Source organism: Mus caroli, unplaced genomic scaffold (genome assembly GCF_978045245.1).
Source record: "Mus caroli unplaced genomic scaffold, Mus_caroli_1 scaffold_11, whole genome shotgun sequence".
In the NCBI taxonomy this organism is placed as follows: Eukaryota; Metazoa; Chordata; class Mammalia; order Rodentia; family Muridae; genus Mus; species Mus caroli.
In genome coordinates, this window is record NW_028227266.1 from 48,797,389 (window position 1) to 48,814,169 (window position 16,781).

The window sequence follows — 16,781 nt, forward strand, 5'->3', positions numbered from 1 at the left end:
CTGAGTTCTACTGAGGCTCGGCATCCATCACTAAGGCCCCTCTCCTTCAGAGCACAGCAAGGAGACGATGAATCCCTGCCCTTGTTTCTTTCGGCTGGGGAAAGGATGCAGGGGTTCCATTGGTTTTTTCGGTCCGCCCTTCTTCTGGAGTTCAGACCTCCAGTTCCCGCAATGGGGGTCAGGCCGGAGCATCCACGCGCAGGGAAAAAACTTGACTCCATCAGTTCCTCGGAGCCGGCGGATTGGATTGAGCCCCGCCTGTCTGTGTGTGGGGCGTGGCCTGGGCGCGGGGCGTGGCCTGGGCGCGGGGCGTGGTCTGGGCGCGGGGCCTCGGGCGGCGACCAGCCAGAGGAGGAAGAACATGGCGGGCGCAGCAGGGCCAGGGTCCGGTCCGGGGGCAGCGGGTGGAGATGGAGACGATTCGCTCTACCCGATCGCGGTTTTAATCGACGAGCTCCGCAATGAGGACGTGCAGGTACTAGGCTGGGCTGGGGAGCCGAGGCGAGGGCGGAAGCGCACATGGTAGGGAAGCGGAAAGGCCGGCTCAGCCTTGGGGGCGACCCCGGGGTGGCAGAGTCGTATTCAGCCCCGGGACGGGTCGGGACGGAGGCGTGGGGCGGCGGGTCCGCGGTGGTCCGTCTCAGCTCCGGCTGCCCTCCTCCGACCCTCTGGGGTGGTGGCGTCCATCTGCTCCCGGCAGTGGGCGGGGAACCGGTTCGCGCCTCGGATGGACCAGCGCAGGCGGGCTGCGGGGCCGCCGGGAGCGGAGGAGCGGCCCGGGGCCCCCGTTCCCTTTGAAGTGGTGCGGAGTGTCTGTCGGCGGGCAAACTAGCTGGGCTGGTTGGGTGGAAAGAGCGCGGCGGCTGATTAACCCAGATGAGTGGTGCATCAGTTGTGATAGAACTTTTCCCTGAAAAGGGAGGAGTTGTGCTTAACCGTTTCTTTCACCTGCTTCTCTCCGTCCAGAGTTCTCTCTTTTCAGAACCTCTCACTGTCCGCGTGTTTTCATTCATTCATTTCTTCCCCGGCCCTTCAGTGTTCTCCCTAAGATAGTTTCTGGCTAATGACGTGTTAAACGGTCCTTGAGTTTTCCTAGGATTAAGATCTAAGTGAAAGGCTCATTCATCATTATACTGTGTCCCAGTATCTCACCTATTTGCTTCTTTGACCAGAATTGCAATCATCTCTTTGCTTTGTTCTCCCTCCTACTTTGTTTTTAAAGCTCCGTCTCAACAGTATTAAGAAGTTATCAACTATAGCTCTAGCACTCGGGGTAGAAAGGACTCGAACGGAACTGCTGCCTTTCCTTACAGGTTTGTGTCCCTTGAAAGGTACACGCTCCATTTCTATTGGCTTTTAAACTATTTTTATTTTATTTTATTTTTTAGTTTGTTACCTAGAGTAGCCATAAGTACTAGACTGAGCTTGCCTTCTGCAAGGTGTATAGAAATGCTACATATAGTCAGACATACTCAGACATAAACCGTGTAGCTAGTGGGAAGGTGATTGATGTGAAATATGGATTTCTTTGTAAATGATTTATTTTATATGCATTGGTGTTTTGCCTGCATGTAAAAGTGACAGATCCCCTGGAACTGGAGTTACAGGCAGTTGTTAAGTTGCCATGTGGGTGCTGGGCATTGAACGCTGCTTCTCTGGAAGAGCAACCAGTGCCCTTAACCACTGAGCCATCTCTCCAGCTCCAGGATGTGAGTTTCTTAATAATTGTGTGAAACATTCAGGAAGACTTGTGATAGTCATCTATAAGATGGAACACAGGGCCCCCAATATAGGAGCTAGAGAAAGCACCCAAGGAGCTGAAGGGGTCTGCAACCCTATAGGTGGAACAACAATATGAACTAACTAGTACCCCCAGAGCTCGTGTCTCTAGCTGCATGTGTAGCAGATGATGGCCTAGTTGGCCATCACTGGGAAGAAAGGCCCCTTGATCTTGCAAACTTTATATGCCCCAGTACAGGGGAACGCCAGGGCCAAGAAGTGGGAGTGGGTGGGTAGGGGAGCAGGGCAGGGGGGCGGGGCAAGGTATAGGGAACTTTCGGGATAGCATTCGAAATTTGAAATGTATATAAAGAAAATATCTAATAAAAAAACTGACAAAAAAAAAAAGACTTGTGATTTAGAGAGGGATGGAAATGCTTTTAGGATTATAGTTGCGACTGTTCTGTGAGTGCCAGCTCAGTGGGCCTTGCCCCTGTGGTAACCAACTGTTGTTATTTTCAGATACTATTTATGATGAAGATGAGGTGCTGTTAGCTCTTGCCGAGCAGCTGGGAAATTTCACTGGTTTGGTGGGCGGTCCTGACTTTGCCCACTGTTTGCTGGTGAGTACTTTTCTTTTTTTTTTTTTTTTTTTTGAGACAGGGTTTCTCTTCATAGCTCTGGCTGTCCTGGAGCTCACTTTGTAGACCAGGCTGGCCTCGAACTCAGAAATCAGCCTGCCTCTGCCTCCCGAGTGCTGGGATTAAAGGCGTGCGCCACCACGCCCGGTGGTGAGTACTTTTCTATCGTCTCTGCTCCTTCTAGAACTTTGTAGGATCAACAGTGCCTTTATTAACTGGTGATAAGCACATTGCAGCATTTTATGCAGACTTCTTATGAGCAGATGGCAATAACGTAGTTGAGTGAATAATGTAGACACTTTAATAATAATAACAAGACTCAGATCTCACCAGCGGAATGTAAGCTTGTTTCTGCCTCTATAGACTTATTAGTTCAGAGATGCGGAGGGAAAGAACTTGATTTGGTTTCCCCCTTTTCTTTTGTTTGTATTTTTTTATTAGATATTTTCTTTATATACATTTCAAATGCTATCCCGAAAGTTCCCTATACCACCCCCCCCCCCCCCGCTTCTTCCCCCTGCCCTGCTCCCCTACCCACCCACTCCCACTTCTTGGCCCTGGCTTTGTTTGTATTTTTTGAGACAAGGTCTTGTTATGTAGCCTTGGTTCTATATAGAACAGGCTAGCTTTGAACTCATAGAGATCCTTCTGCCTCTGCCTCCAGAGTGCTGAGATTAAAGGTATGCAACACTATGCAGATGAACTAGACCTTAAAGGATGACTAGAAGCTGAGGAGCTGACAAGGCAGGGCACTTGTTTAGGGGTTTAAGCACTGTGTATTCAATGCTGGCTCCCATGGTTCCTAGCTCTACCTTGATGGTTCTGTAGAACTCCAGACATAGATGGAGAAGAGGTAAGTGGACACTTGTAGAAATCACAACAGATTTAGATACGGGTTGTCATTTTTCCCTCAAAACATGCCTCTTTTTGAGTCATATCACTAGCTGCCTAGCTATACAAGGCCAGCCTAGAAGATAGCTTTGACGTCAAATTACGTCAAAGAAGTTGAAGCCTGGGCCTTTGCATGCTAGGTGAGTGTTCCTTCACCGAACTACAGCCCAGCAGGGGAAGGCCTCCTTAAATCCTCTTCCCCCTTCACGTCTAAGCTATTAGTATTGTCGACTTTGCACCCATCCCAGTTCAGTCTTCATTCGTGCATTCATGGGCACTTGTGCCTGGCTAGTAGCATTGTTGTGGGGCTTCTGTCCTTGGACTCGTTTGCTTCCTTGCAGTAAGTCAGAAAAACTCTTCTGCCACACTTTGTTACTGTCACGTTGTTGTGCAGAGGCTCATGGGGCCAGGCAACCATGAAATGAACCCTTGAAACTGAACCAGAATAAATCCTTTGTTTCTTCTGCTAGCTATTTGGATTCACAGCAATGAAAAACTCATTATATATACACATGTTCCTCTTGGTAACTTCATTCCATGCACGTTGGTCTTTCCTTATAAGCCCAGGTCATTGTTGCCCAGACGTTGACTGTAGATGTTATCTTCAGAGAGATGCTATTTAGAGTTTTCTATAGTGGAGTCCATGTAAGTTGGACAACTCCATTTTGTATCTTGAGAGGCCTTGCCTGTCACAACCACCCCTTGCCCATCACCCTTTTGTAATTTGACGTCTCCCCCATTAGAATGTAGGCTCCCTTAGAGCATCCTGTGTGTTCATTCCTTCTGGATCCTTGGTGTTATTGCACAACAGTATTCATCGATGGCTTGCAGCTGTGAAGCTTGTCGGGTTCAGAGCTGCATGAGTGAAAAGCTGGGGCTAGTGAGCAGACGCAGTCATCAGGGCTCAGAGAAGGGCACTGGGAATAGGCAGAATTCAAATGAAGGGACAACTCATAAGGCATTTCCTGGAGTTTGGCCATCTCCTGTGGTAGTGCTAGAATATGGTGCAGTAGGCAGGGGACAGATCATGAAAGACTGACTAGTAAGAAGCTTTTCAGTGGACGTTTGACCCACCCTCTAGGAAAGCACAAAGCTCTCTCTTTTTTTGAATGGTATTGAGCGGCACATTTCTTCTCTTGGAGTCCTGATCCTCTTTCCTGGTTAGCCTGCTGTGGAGTTTTGTTCTAATCTCACAGCTTTAGCTTATGCTGAGTCACCTGGGACGAAATACAAATGTTTAGAAAGGCAGCTAGAGGTTCAGAGAAGCAGCCTGTTTCTGCTGTCCACCAGGCTGTGTCACATCAGGTTACTGACGAGCTCGACCTTGAACCTCTTTGTCTTTTATGTCTCTGGATCTGCAAGATCACCCCCATCTCTGCATTTGTTTTTGACTGTTCTTTGGCTCATGGAAAGATTCTGAATATATTTGGGGAAAAAATGGTGGTATAGTCAGCTTTTTATTGGTTGGGAAAATTGGGTTGCTTACACCTCCAGGAATGGTAGGATGGTGCAGAGAAGGGCATGAACTCTGTAGCCTGGCAAGAGATGATCATGCAGTGTGGCCCCCACACTTGGCCATAGTTTTAGACTTGTTCCTAAGGAAATAGCACATTTATTTCTTAGTGTGGCTGCATATCATTTAAACGCCCCCTCCAAATAATAGTAATTCTGTGTCAAGTCTCTCCCACAGTGTCATTTGTAGACACCATCTGGGAATTGCCATCTGGGACATTCGATCTTGGCTTTTCTACAGAAGTCGTGTCTTCAGGTTGGCCACACCATATGTTATCACTGTGTGAACTGAAAGTAACCATTTGGTATGATGTAGTTAACATTCTGGTTACATGTACTGTTTCCCTTCAGTCACATAAAAGGTGACAATCGGTGTCTAACCTGATTTAATAAGTTGTCATCTCTGGTTTTCCTTTTTGATCTTCTCAGCCTCCTTTGGAAAGTTTGGCTACGGTGGAGGAGACTGTCGTTCGAGACAAGGCTGTGGAATCGCTGAGGCAGATCTCGCAGGAGCACACTCCTGTTGCCCTTGAAGCTCATTTTGTGCCTCTGGTGAAGCGCCTGGCAAGCGGGGACTGGTTCACGTCGCGCACGTCTGCATGTGGCTTGTTCAGCGTTTGCTATCCCAGAGCTTCAAATGCTGTCAAGGCAGAGATTCGACAGTAAGACAGTAGTTTCTAGTGTTTGGGATTACTGGGGACTCCCAGAGCAGGGTTTACCCGGTGCTCAGTTTCCAACAGTGCTTCATGTGAGGCTAGTGGGGTTGATGACACTTTTCCATGTAGCTGTGTGTGTGCATGTGCATGCATGTGCATGCGTGTATGTATTTCATGTGAAAGCCTCTGGTGTTGGTCCTCAGGTACCTTCCATCTTTCCTTTGAGACAAGGTTTTTCATTAGCCTTGAATTCACTTCATAGACTAGCCTACCAGGCCTGCCGCACACTTTGGGGATCTGCCTGCCTCTGCCTCCCAACTTGCCCCCTCTGGGGTTATAGGCATGGCCACTGTGCTCAGCTGTGTAAGTAGGTCCTGGGGTGGGTGGAAGGCAGGCCCTTTCCTGACTAAGCTGTTTTTCCAGTCCTTTCTTTACCACTGTGAGTAGAAGCCTAGTCACTGATGTTTATAAGAGAGAGACTTTAAAGGCTCTGTGTTGCACTTGGGGCGCGCTTACCCACATGTTTGACAGGAAGCACCTTGTTTTATGCTGCAGGCACTTCCGTTCTCTCTGCTCGGATGATACACCAATGGTGCGACGTGCTGCTGCTTCCAAATTGGGTGAATTTGCAAAAGTTTTGGAATTAGACAGTGTGAAAACTGAAATTGTTCCATTGTTCACGAATTTGGCTTCAGATGAACAGGTAACTGGAGGCCTTTGGCGCTAATGAAGAGTCGTTTTGCAACATTAGTACTCAGTTCTGACCTGGGGTTTCTTTCTTAGCTAGGCCCCACTTTTCTTTGTGTTAGTCGCTGTTCAGAGGAAGAGTTGGAGATGAATTGGGTTCCATAACTAGGAAGCCAGGGCTGCCTTGGGGACAGGTGTCTTTCAGAATTGTGGCCTGTATTATGTATGGAGATGAAGCATTGCCTGGAATTCCGACTTCGTTAATTTCTGCACTAAAGTATGGTTGTACTACACACAATAGCGATCTTAAATCCAAAGGTCTGGGTTTCCTTGGTGTAGAAATGATAAAACCCAGGAACTCCTAAATTACTTACTACAGTTGTTTCTCTGTACAGAGATTGGGGATGGTCCTATGATCAGGTAGGGCTGTTTCTCTTAGAGTTCAGTTCCCATATGTAAAATGGTGTGCTATTTGCCACTGCTTGTACACATCCTCCTGTGGACTTACTCTAAGTCACCGTTAGATAACTTGCAATGCCTAAATCAATGTCAACGAGGGTTGGAGAGAAGGCTAATCTTTAAAGGTGATAGCTGCCCATGCCTGAGGACCTGTGTCTGACACCCAGAGCCCATTTAGAAGATTGGATGTAGTGGTTCTCATCTGTAACCCAGCCTTCCTACAGTAAGGTGGGAGACAGAGGTAGGAGAGTCTCCCTGAGACTCAGGGGCCGTCTAGCCTGGGTGCACAGGGCAGCAGCAGCAGAAACAAGGGAGACTCTGATTCAATAAGGTGGAAGGCAAAAACCAAATCCCGAAAGTTGCCCTCTGACCTCCACAGAGGTGCTGTGGTATGCATGACCCACACTCACATAAACACAGTAGATAAATAACAAAACAAAGTCACCTGTAATCCCAGCACTTGGGAGGCAGATACAGGCAGATTTCTGAGATCGAGGCTAGCCTGGTCTACAGAGTGAGTTCCAGGATAGCCAGGACTGCACAGAGAAACACTGTCTTGAAAAACCAAACAAAAACAAAACAACAAAAAAACAACAAAAAAACCCAAAGTATAGTGTGAATGACCTGTAAATGGTTTTACTATTTTTTCTAAGGAATAGTGACAAGAAAATGTTTGTATGTGTTTAGTACAGATTAGAAAATATTTCCCAAATATTCGTGATCCATGGTTGGAATACATTGATGTGGGGGAACCACGGGCATGACTGACTATCTCTCGCTTGCAGCCTGTTTTCAGTGGCTACGTGTATTATAGAATTAGGTTCTCTAGGAGCCCATGACACAGATACTCAGGGGAATGGAAGCCCAGCTAGTTTTTGAAGCTTGTGCAAGGCTATGTTTAGCTAGTTGAGTGTACATAGGCTCCAGCCACAAGTTTCTAAGTTTTATAATTTGAACATTGGCAGTAATGTTGCTGAGCACGGAGATGCCACGTGTGCGTGGCGGGTTCTTTGTGTTGGACTAGGCAGGCTTAGCATCCTTATTTGGAATTTAGCTGGTTACATTTCCCATGACATAATTTGACATTTTCTTTTGTCTTTTATACTTCCTGTTTGCAGATTTTTTTTTGATGAAGGCCAACCAGGAAATACTTTAGGCTTTGAGGGTCATATAGTTCCTGTAAAACTCAGCTCCCATGCTCCAAAAGCAGCCAGAGTATGGGAACCAATGGGCATGAAACTCACCCATGTCCTAAGTAGGAGCTGGCTGTGAGCTTTGGTGCTCAGAAAATATTCAGAGCTTTGTTAAGAAATACAAATACACTGTGTTCCCTCTGACTACCTGCTCATGGCTTACTCATGGACAGAAACATTTATTAAGTACCTGCATAGAATTCCTACGTATGTAAGGCACAGTTCTAGTGTTAAGTGAGGTGTTACAGCTATACAGGGATCCGGCTCTCATGGAACATGAATATATATATTTTTTTAACTTTTTTTTTTTTTTACAATTTATTTATTTTATATATGTGAGTACACTGTTGCTGTCTTCAGACATACCAGAAGAGGGCATTGGATCCCATGATTGTGGTTGTGAGCCACCATGTGGTTGCTGGGAACTGAACTCAGGACCTCTGGAAAAGCAGTCAGTGCTCTTAACCTCTGAGCCATCTCCAGCCCAGAACTTATATTTTAATGGAGAAAAGCAAACATGATAAAAATTAGGCATGAATGTTATACAAATAAATGAAACATAAGAGAGCACTGGCTGCTCGGCGCTGCAGAACTCTGAAGAAGCGACAGGCAGGCGAGAGACAGTGTTGTTGGTAAAGAGAGGACATGGGCTAGAAAAACCAACCTTGGAACATGGAGGTTGAAAGAAGCCAGTGAAGACAGGAGTGGAGAAGGAAGGGTGGAGCAGACCATTAGCCAGCGAAGACTGCAGTTTTGATTTTCTACTCTAGATTCAGTGAGGCTCTAGTGAATCTGGAGAAGAGGTGTGGTGTGTGATTTACATTTCTGAAAGGTCATTCTGCCTTGTGTGTGGAAACAGACTTCTAGGAGGGATAAGAATAGAAAGAGAAGGCAGGCAGGGTAGGCGACATTGATAGGAACCAGGCAAGTGGTGAGGGCGCTTTGTTCTGTGTGTGTGGCCCATAGTATTACATAGACAGTGATTTCTTGCCCCAGGGTTTTTTTTTGTTTTTGATGCTCATCCGATTACATGTCTAAAGTTTCTCTTTATCTGATTTTCCTAAGTCTGAAGTCAGAACTCCTAATGTCTAACTGAGCTTTAAGTTTGTGTGTCCACTTACTCAGAAGACATTCAAGTGTCCCACTTGGCATTTGGCAGCTTTATAAACAGACAGCAAGTTAGCTCCCCGCCTTTCCAACTCCCCACTGCTGTATCTTACTAGGCTTCCTTATCTCAGTATGAGTGTCAGCACTTGAGCCTGACTTTGTTACTCGGCTGTCACCCTGTCCCTCGTTCTGTGTTGTACCTTACTGCCCCATCTCATGCAGCTGTGGTCAGTGATGAGCTGGCAAGAGGTTTCAAGATGATCTCCCTTGTCCTTTAAATTCTTCAAATGTGTTATTATGTACTTATGCAAGGATAATTCAACTCCTTATTATAATAAGGCTTTGAATATAGCCTTTTTAAAAAATAATTAGTCTTTATATGAGATGTGAGTAAAGTGTTTGCTTCATTTCAATGCACAGAACCCACGGAAAGGTGGAAGGAGAAACCTGACTCCAGGATGTTGTCATGTCCTGACCCCACACACATTATTTACATGCAATAAATAACATTTAGAACATCTTTTTTAAATCTTACTTAAGTTGGTGCTGTAGTCAAGATAATTTAAACGAAATGCCATTTGTGGTTTTCACATGCCAGTCTGGGCAAAGCAAGAGCTTATGCAGCCATTTGAAGACATAAAGCCACACCAGCGGGTGTGGCAGGCAGCTGTCTTAGTTAGGGTGGCTGCTCCTGCAATGAGACAGCCACGACCAGAAGCAAGCTGGGGAGGAAGGAGTGATTTGGCTTCCACTTCCGCCTTATGGTTTATCATTGAAGGAAGCCGGAACAAGAGCTCAGACAGGGCAGGAGCCTGGAAACAGGGCAGGAGCCTGGGAACAGGGCAGGAGCTGGTGCAGAGGCCTTGGAGAGGTGCTTGCTTCCGTCCCTGTGGGCTTGCGTCCCACATGGCTTACTTATCCTGCTTTCTTCTAGAACTCAGGACGACCTGACCTGCCCAGGTTTAGCACCGCCGTCCACAATGGGCTTGCCCTTTCCCAATAAGTCATTAATTAAGAAGGTCCCTGGAGGCTTGTGAATAGCCTGATGTTGTGGAGGCATCTTGTCAGTTGAGGCTCCCTCCTCATGAATGACTCCAGCGCTTTCTCCCCTGCTTTCTGAAGTAGTACCTGTTGCAGCAGTCTCACATTGCACTCAGTGTGCCCTTTCAGCAAACTGACAAATGGGATGATTTTCTCTTTAGGACTCTGTGCGGCTGCTAGCTGTGGAAGCCTGTGTCAGCATTGCCCAGTTACTGTCTCAGGAGGACCTGGAAGCCTTGGTAATGCCTACACTTCGACAAGCAGCAGAAGATAAATCCTGGCGGGTTCGATATATGGTGGCAGACAAATTTTCAGAGGTAAAACGCACTGCCATTTCAAGTATTAAAAACCTCAGACGCACTTACCCCACAGAGTTTCTATCAGACACAGCTTACAAATTCTATTGAGTGGTTGTGAATTTAAAAAAAGTGAGAGAGCCTGCTTAATCTTTCCATTTTGGTTACAGCATGCTTTTGATGATTGTACCATTTTCTGTTTTTACTATTATGCTAGTCTACATTAAACCTGTATGAATTGTTTTCTAGCTCCAGAAAGCGGTGGGCCCTAAGATTGCGCTCAGTGACCTCATCCCCGCCTTCCAGAGCCTTCTCCGAGACTGCGAAGCTGAAGTCCGAGCAGCCGCTGCCCACAAAGTAAGAGGTGAGACTGGACGTGGGGTCCTTTGACTTTGGTGGTGTCAGCTCGCTATAGTTTGGTTTGGTGTTTTGCTAAACTAGGACTGAAAATATAAACCAGGGAGAGATGAGTCCACACAGCAGCAGCATTTCCACCCACGCTGATGCATTTGTCGTGTTAGGAAGTTAGGCATGGTTTTGATTTATAAGATGCTGCAGACGGATGTTACCAGCATGGAGGTGGCACCGTCAGACTGTCCCATCCTCCAGGCTGTGCTGTGAGGACCAGGCTTACTGCCCCTCCACACTTTATTTGCTCAGACTGACTTAACTTGGACTGTTGGGAGGAGCTGGGTAATTGTCTTTGGCTCTTTGACAGCATTGCCCTTTCTGTTTGTGTTTCAGAGCTTTGTGAGAACCTGCCCGCTGAAGGTAGAGAGACTGTAATTATGAATCAAATCCTGCCCTATATAAAGGTGAATGTGACTCCATTTTATTTTGTTTACCCTACCTATGAAGCTCTTAGCATCTAAAGAAGGAAGAGGCATAAATGAATCAAATACATAATAACATTAGTGAAAATGTTTGGAGTTGATTTGTGCACGTTACACTTGTAGAGCTTGTGGGCGCATAGCTGTTACTATAGATGGCCAGGTCAGCTGTGCTGCTGGCTGGTACTGCTGTGCTGCTGTGCTGCTGGCTGGTGCTGCTGTGGCCTCCTTGGGAGGTGGTATAGAGGCTTTTGTTGTCTTTAATTTTTACTCTCTTTTAGGAATTAGTGTCTGATACCAACCAACATGTCAAGTCAGCGCTAGCTTCTGTAATTATGGGATTATCTACAGTGTTGGGCAAAGAGAATACCATTGAACATCTTCTGCCTCTGTTTTTAGCTCAGTTAAAGGATGAGGTGAGTCTGGCTATGAATCCTTTTGCTTTGATATAATTGATTTGATAAGATATTGTTTCTTTTTTTTTCTTTTGGGTTTTCTGAGACAGGATTTCTTTGTGTAGCCCTGGCTGTCCTGGAACTTGCCGCTTTGTAGACCAGGCTGGCCTTGCACTTAGAGATCCATCTGCCTCTCTCTGCCTCCCAAGTGCTGGGACTAAGGGGACTGTAAAGCTTTGGTTTGGTGATTTTACTAAAATAGGACCCAAAGTGTAAAGATGGGGAAAATCATAGTCTAGATATTTGACAGTCCTTCTGTTTAGGTGCAGGGCTACAGGGTTCCCCAAAAATGGGCACAAGGACTAATTAAAAACAAACCAACTGGGTGTGGTGGAGCATGCCTTTAATCCCAGCACTCTGAAGGCAGAGGCAGGGGGATCTCTGAGTTCAAGGCCAGCCTGGTCCATAGGTCAAATTCCAGGACAGCCAGGGGTACCCAGAGAAACCCTGTCTCTAAAACCAGAATCAACCAAACAACCAAAAAAGAGGAGCTGGAGAGGGAGGGAGGGAACCACGTAGCTAACAGCACTGGCTCATTCTTGGTTTGGTTCCCAGAACCCACATAGTAGCTCCCCACTGTCAGTGGCTCTGGTTCAGGGATCTGATGCCTCTTGTGGTCACCCGCAGGCACCCGGCACACACGTAGTGCATAAACATGGTCGTGCAAAACAGTCATGAAATAAGTCTTAAAACCATCCAAGAAATACCTATTAAATGTTTTATATTATAGTCACTGATGCCTTATATTTATAGCTCATATATCTTTGCTTAAACTGTGTCTTTTTATTTAAGTTTAAAGTGTAGCTTCAGATACTAACATTTAGTGGTTGGAGATTTGGCTCAGCAGTTAAGAGGCCTGTCGCTTGTAGAGGACTAGAGCGCCAGTTCTGGTGGCCATGTTGAATGGCCCTCAACTCCATCTCCAGAGGGTCTGGTCCCTTGCTGGCCTTTGTGGGCACACACACACACATGGGCACATGTGCACGTTACACAGACAATACATACATACGGATAAAAATGTAACAGGTAGTGCCAGGCATGGTCTGTGAGCTTTGGATATGTCATTAACTGTAACTGCTGCAGCAGGCTTTGGGCTTGGTTCCTCCCGGTGTAGAGGAAGGAGAGCCCAGGGAGTAAGATGTCTGCGGTCTCCCTGCAGTGGCAGAGCTGAATCCCAGGGACTGGGCCCTTTACCATCTCATAGACTTTGTGCTTACTTATTAATTAAAAGTCTGAAATCTTTATTATTATGTGAGCGAGTGTACACATACAGAGTTCAGAGGCTGTCTCTGTGGAGTCCGTTCTCTCCATCCACTGTATGTTGGATGTTCTGGGGATAACTCATGTTCTGGGGATCGAATCCTGGTTGCTAGGTTTGTGAGGGAAGCCCCTCTTTCTGCTGAGCCATCTTGCCTGCCAATTTGTTAATTGATTTTTTAACTTAGTGTACAATCTCCTGTGGATGGATGGTACAGGCTTTTTACTGACGTGTGGCTAAGGTCAGTGACATTGTATCTGTGTACTTAGCGTTAAGGATTTCCTTCTGCAGTAGCTTTTCTGTAGTTCTGGTGGTTGAGTCCAGGGCTCTGTGCAGGATGGACGAATGCCTTTCTTACCCAGCCACACCGCAGTTTACCCCCACCTTTTAAAGCCTGAGCCATTTCTTTCCTTTTCTTTTTCTTTTTCCTCCACTCCCCTCCCCTCCCCTCATCTCTCTCTCTCTCTCTTTCTCTCTCTCTCTCTCTCTCTATCCCTCCCTCCCTCCCTCCCTCCCTCTCTCCCTCTCTCTCTCTCTCTTTCTTTCTTTCTTTCTTTCTTTCTTTCTTTCTTTCTTGGTTTGTTTGTTTTTGTTTTTTTTTTCAAGATGGGGGTATATTTGTGTATCCCTGGCTGTTCTGGAACTCACGCTGTAGACCAGGCTGGTCTCAAACTCAGAGATCAGCCTGCCTCTACTGCCCAAGTGCTGGGTTTAAAGGTGTGGTGTGCGCCACCACCCAGATTAGTACTTTTTAATTTGAAATTCTACTTAGCACTTTTTATTTTCTCATGCCAGGAGACTACTGGGCAAAAGAGTTAATTCTCACGTGTAGTCTCTGGGGCTTGTGTGTTTATAGTGTCCAGAAGTTCGTTTAAATATCATCTCCAATTTGGATTGTGTGAATGAAGTGATTGGAATCCGTCAGCTCTCTCAGTCTCTCCTTCCGGCCATAGTGGAACTGGCTGAAGATGCCAAGTGGAGGGTCCGCCTGGCTATCATTGAGTACATGCCGCTGCTGGCTGGCCAGCTGGTGAGTACCTGGGCTTTGCCATGGTTTGAGGGTGGTTTTGGTTTTCAGTGGTCTATTATGGCCTAACAGGAGGGTGGTGCAGAAACACAGTCACCTTGCTGCCTCCTCCTGATGAAGGTGTGGAATGTGCTTCTGTGATAGCAATGTTGTATTATTTAAAACCTATATAATTTAAGGACTCGTGTATGGAAGGGAAAATACAGTTTCAGGATAAGTCGGTTTGGCTTTTTGTTTGACTCTGTCCTAAGCAAAATGAATTTAGGAGCATTTTTTTCTGCATCCTGATGAAAAGTTGAAGATCCACTATACAGGGCTTATAATGTGCTGTTCTGGATAAAGGTATTACACTGTCTGCTATTCTCTGGGTTCATTATTAGTTTAGTTCTGGTAGATATGACTAATTAAAATGTCTACTGCCACACCTTTCCCTTTTTCTCAGTAGGTAAAGACGGCGGCAAGCTTGATAGCCATGCCCCTGTGGTAGCTAACTGTGTGGTGTGGTTTCCAGCGGCTTTGTAGTGCTTGTTATTAGTTAGACACTTGGCATTTTCTGCTAGGTGGACGAAGGGGACCTGAGTGATTCTCAGTGCTCACGTATCAGTTTGCTGCTGACATTTCTGTACTTTGCCCCCACCCCAAAGCCCCACCCCGCCCAAAGGCCCATTTCCACACCTTTGAGGTCACAGCACTGTGCTCATGTTTTCTTGACCACTGCACCATATTACTAATTTGGGTGGCTATTGAGCATATGCCTTGTAGATGGCCATAGCATTGCACTTTATCAAATCAGAATTCACTGTTTCTCAAATGAAGGGCAAAGATCCCAACTTATCCACATGTCAAGTGACATCACCATGCTTCTCCACCATCCAGTCCAAGTGGAGGGGTCATTTTCTGTTCCTTAGTCATCTTCTGTGCCACTGTCTGGAGTAGAAAGCAGTGGTGGCTAATGATGGGTTTGCTAGGCTGGGAAGCAGCTGTGTGGAAGGAGGTGGATGGTATTTACCATTTCTGGGAAATCTCCAGGGCTGCCAGCAGTATACAGAATAGTGTGCAAAGAAGACAGACGGCGTCTTGGCTGGTTTACACCTTCCTGGCAGGGGCAACATCCCTCAGTCATGGACACTGGCTGGGGTGGCATCTGTCAGTCATGGACACTATCTTTCTTGAGATTTACTTTTTAAGATTTACTTGTGTGTGCGTGTGTGTGTGTGTATTTTCCAGTAGTATTATGTCCAATTTTCTGAGGAACCTCCAGACTGACTTCCAGAGTGGTTGTACAAGCTTGCAATCCCACCAGCAATGGAGGAGTGTTCCTCTTTCTCCACATCCTTGCCAGCATCTACTGTCACCTGAATTTTTGATCTTAGCTATTCTGACTGGTGTGAGGTGGGATCTCAAGGTTGTTTTGATTTGCATTTCCCTGATGATTAAGAATGTTCAACATTTTTTGAGGTGCTTCTCAGCCATTCGGTATTCCTCAGTTGAGAATTCTTTGTTTAGCTCTGTACCCCATTTTTTAATGGGGTTGTTTGAATTTCTGGAGTCCATCTTCTTGAGCTCGTCGTATATATTGGCTATTAGTCCCTTATCAGATTTAGGATTGGTAAAAATCCTTTCCCAATCTGTTGGTGGCCTTTTTGTCTTATTGACAGTGTCTTTTGTCTTACAGAAGCTTTGCAATTTTATGAGGTCCCATTTGTCAATTCTTGATCTTACAGCACAAGCCATTGCTGTTCTGTTTAGGAATTTTTCCCCTGTGCCCATATCTTCGAGACCTTTCCCCACTTTATCCTCTATTAATTTCAGTGTCTCTGGTTTTATGTGGAGATCTTTGATCTACTTAGACTTGAGCTTTGTACAAGGAGATAAGAATTCTCATTCTTCTACATGATAACCGCCAGTTGTGCCAGCACCATTTGTTGAAAATGCTGTCTTTTTTCCACTGGGTGGCTTTATCCCTTGTCAAAGATCAAGTGACCATAGGTGTGTGGATTCATTTCCAGGTCTTCAATTGATCTACTTTGTGTGTGTGTGTGTGTGTGTGTGTGAGAGAGAGAGAGAGAGAGAGAGAGAGAGAGAGAGAGAGAGAGAGAGAGAGAGAGAGAGAGAATGTTTTTCTTGTATAGGTATGTGAAGCATATACATGTCTGGTACCTGTGGAGGCCAGAATAATTCTCTAGAACTGGAGTTACAGATATGTAGGTGCTGGGAACCAAACCCAGGCCTTGTGTAAGAGCCTCAAATGTCCTTGATGGCTGAGCCATCTCTCTTGCCTCAATAGATGTAGTCTTAGTTTTTCTTTTTGTGTAAACTTTTAGTCAATTTATAAAATGTTCTCAGGACTCCCCAGTCCGGCTCGTAGGCCTGATGAGTGAATACAGTTAAACCACAGACTGTCTGAGGAGATGACAGGAACTCCTCAGCCCGGAATACAATAGGAATCTGAGGGCGAAGTGCCTGCCAGGATTGGTCAGGCAGGGTGAAGTGAAGTGGTCCTGGGTAAAGCACAGAACTCTGGTCATTGGTCAGGAAGGTCTCAGACTTGACCCAGAAGAATACGCATAATGAAGCCAGGCGTGGTGGCTCACGCCTTTAATCCCAGCACTTTGGAGGCAGAGGCAGGCGAATTTCTGAGTTCGAGGCCAGCCTGGTCTACAGAGTGAGTTCCAGGACAACCAGGGCTACACAGAGAAACCCTGTCTCAAAAAAACAACAACAACAACAAAAAAAAAAACTAAAAAAAACCCCAACAACAACAAAAAAACGCATAATGGCCTCAGAAGGAAGGCACCCGGAAAGTGTATCCTGGGCTTATCTATGTGGTGTGTGTGCCCTGCAGCCAGAGGTCTCAGGGTTTGTTCCCAGCCCGTGTGGACTGACCAGCAGGCTGGGGAGCCAGGCTCCAACTCTTACTTCTGCCTTTTGCCCTGCACACTGGTGCCTCCTCTTTTCTCTCCTGCCTTCTGCCATGCCCTAGAAACACTGTCCTCTGTTGGTGTCACT

General features: G+C 46.2%; 1 protein-coding gene across 4 annotated transcripts in view; it reads left to right on the top strand.

Moving 5' to 3' along the window:
* Nucleotides 1-339: 339 nt before the first annotated feature.
* The window catches only part of Ppp2r1b (protein phosphatase 2 scaffold subunit Abeta), a 36,663-nt gene continuing 20,221 nt past the window's right edge, over nt 340-16,781 (top strand). For all 4 annotated transcript variants that reach the window (XM_021172917.3, XM_021172919.3, XM_021172920.3 and 1 more), the window contains exons 1-10: nt 340-475; nt 1,223-1,313; nt 2,242-2,342; nt 5,193-5,425; nt 5,975-6,122; nt 10,068-10,223; nt 10,452-10,566; nt 10,947-11,017; nt 11,314-11,448; nt 13,602-13,775. In XM_021172917.3, coding sequence (XP_021028576.1) covers nt 362-475; nt 1,223-1,313; nt 2,242-2,342; nt 5,193-5,425; nt 5,975-6,122; nt 10,068-10,223; nt 10,452-10,566; nt 10,947-11,017; nt 11,314-11,448; nt 13,602-13,775 — 1,338 coding nt within the window. In that variant the 5' untranslated portion in view covers nt 340-361. The remainder of the gene's footprint in view (nt 476-1,222; nt 1,314-2,241; nt 2,343-5,192; nt 5,426-5,974; nt 6,123-10,067; nt 10,224-10,451; nt 10,567-10,946; nt 11,018-11,313; nt 11,449-13,601; nt 13,776-16,781) is intronic.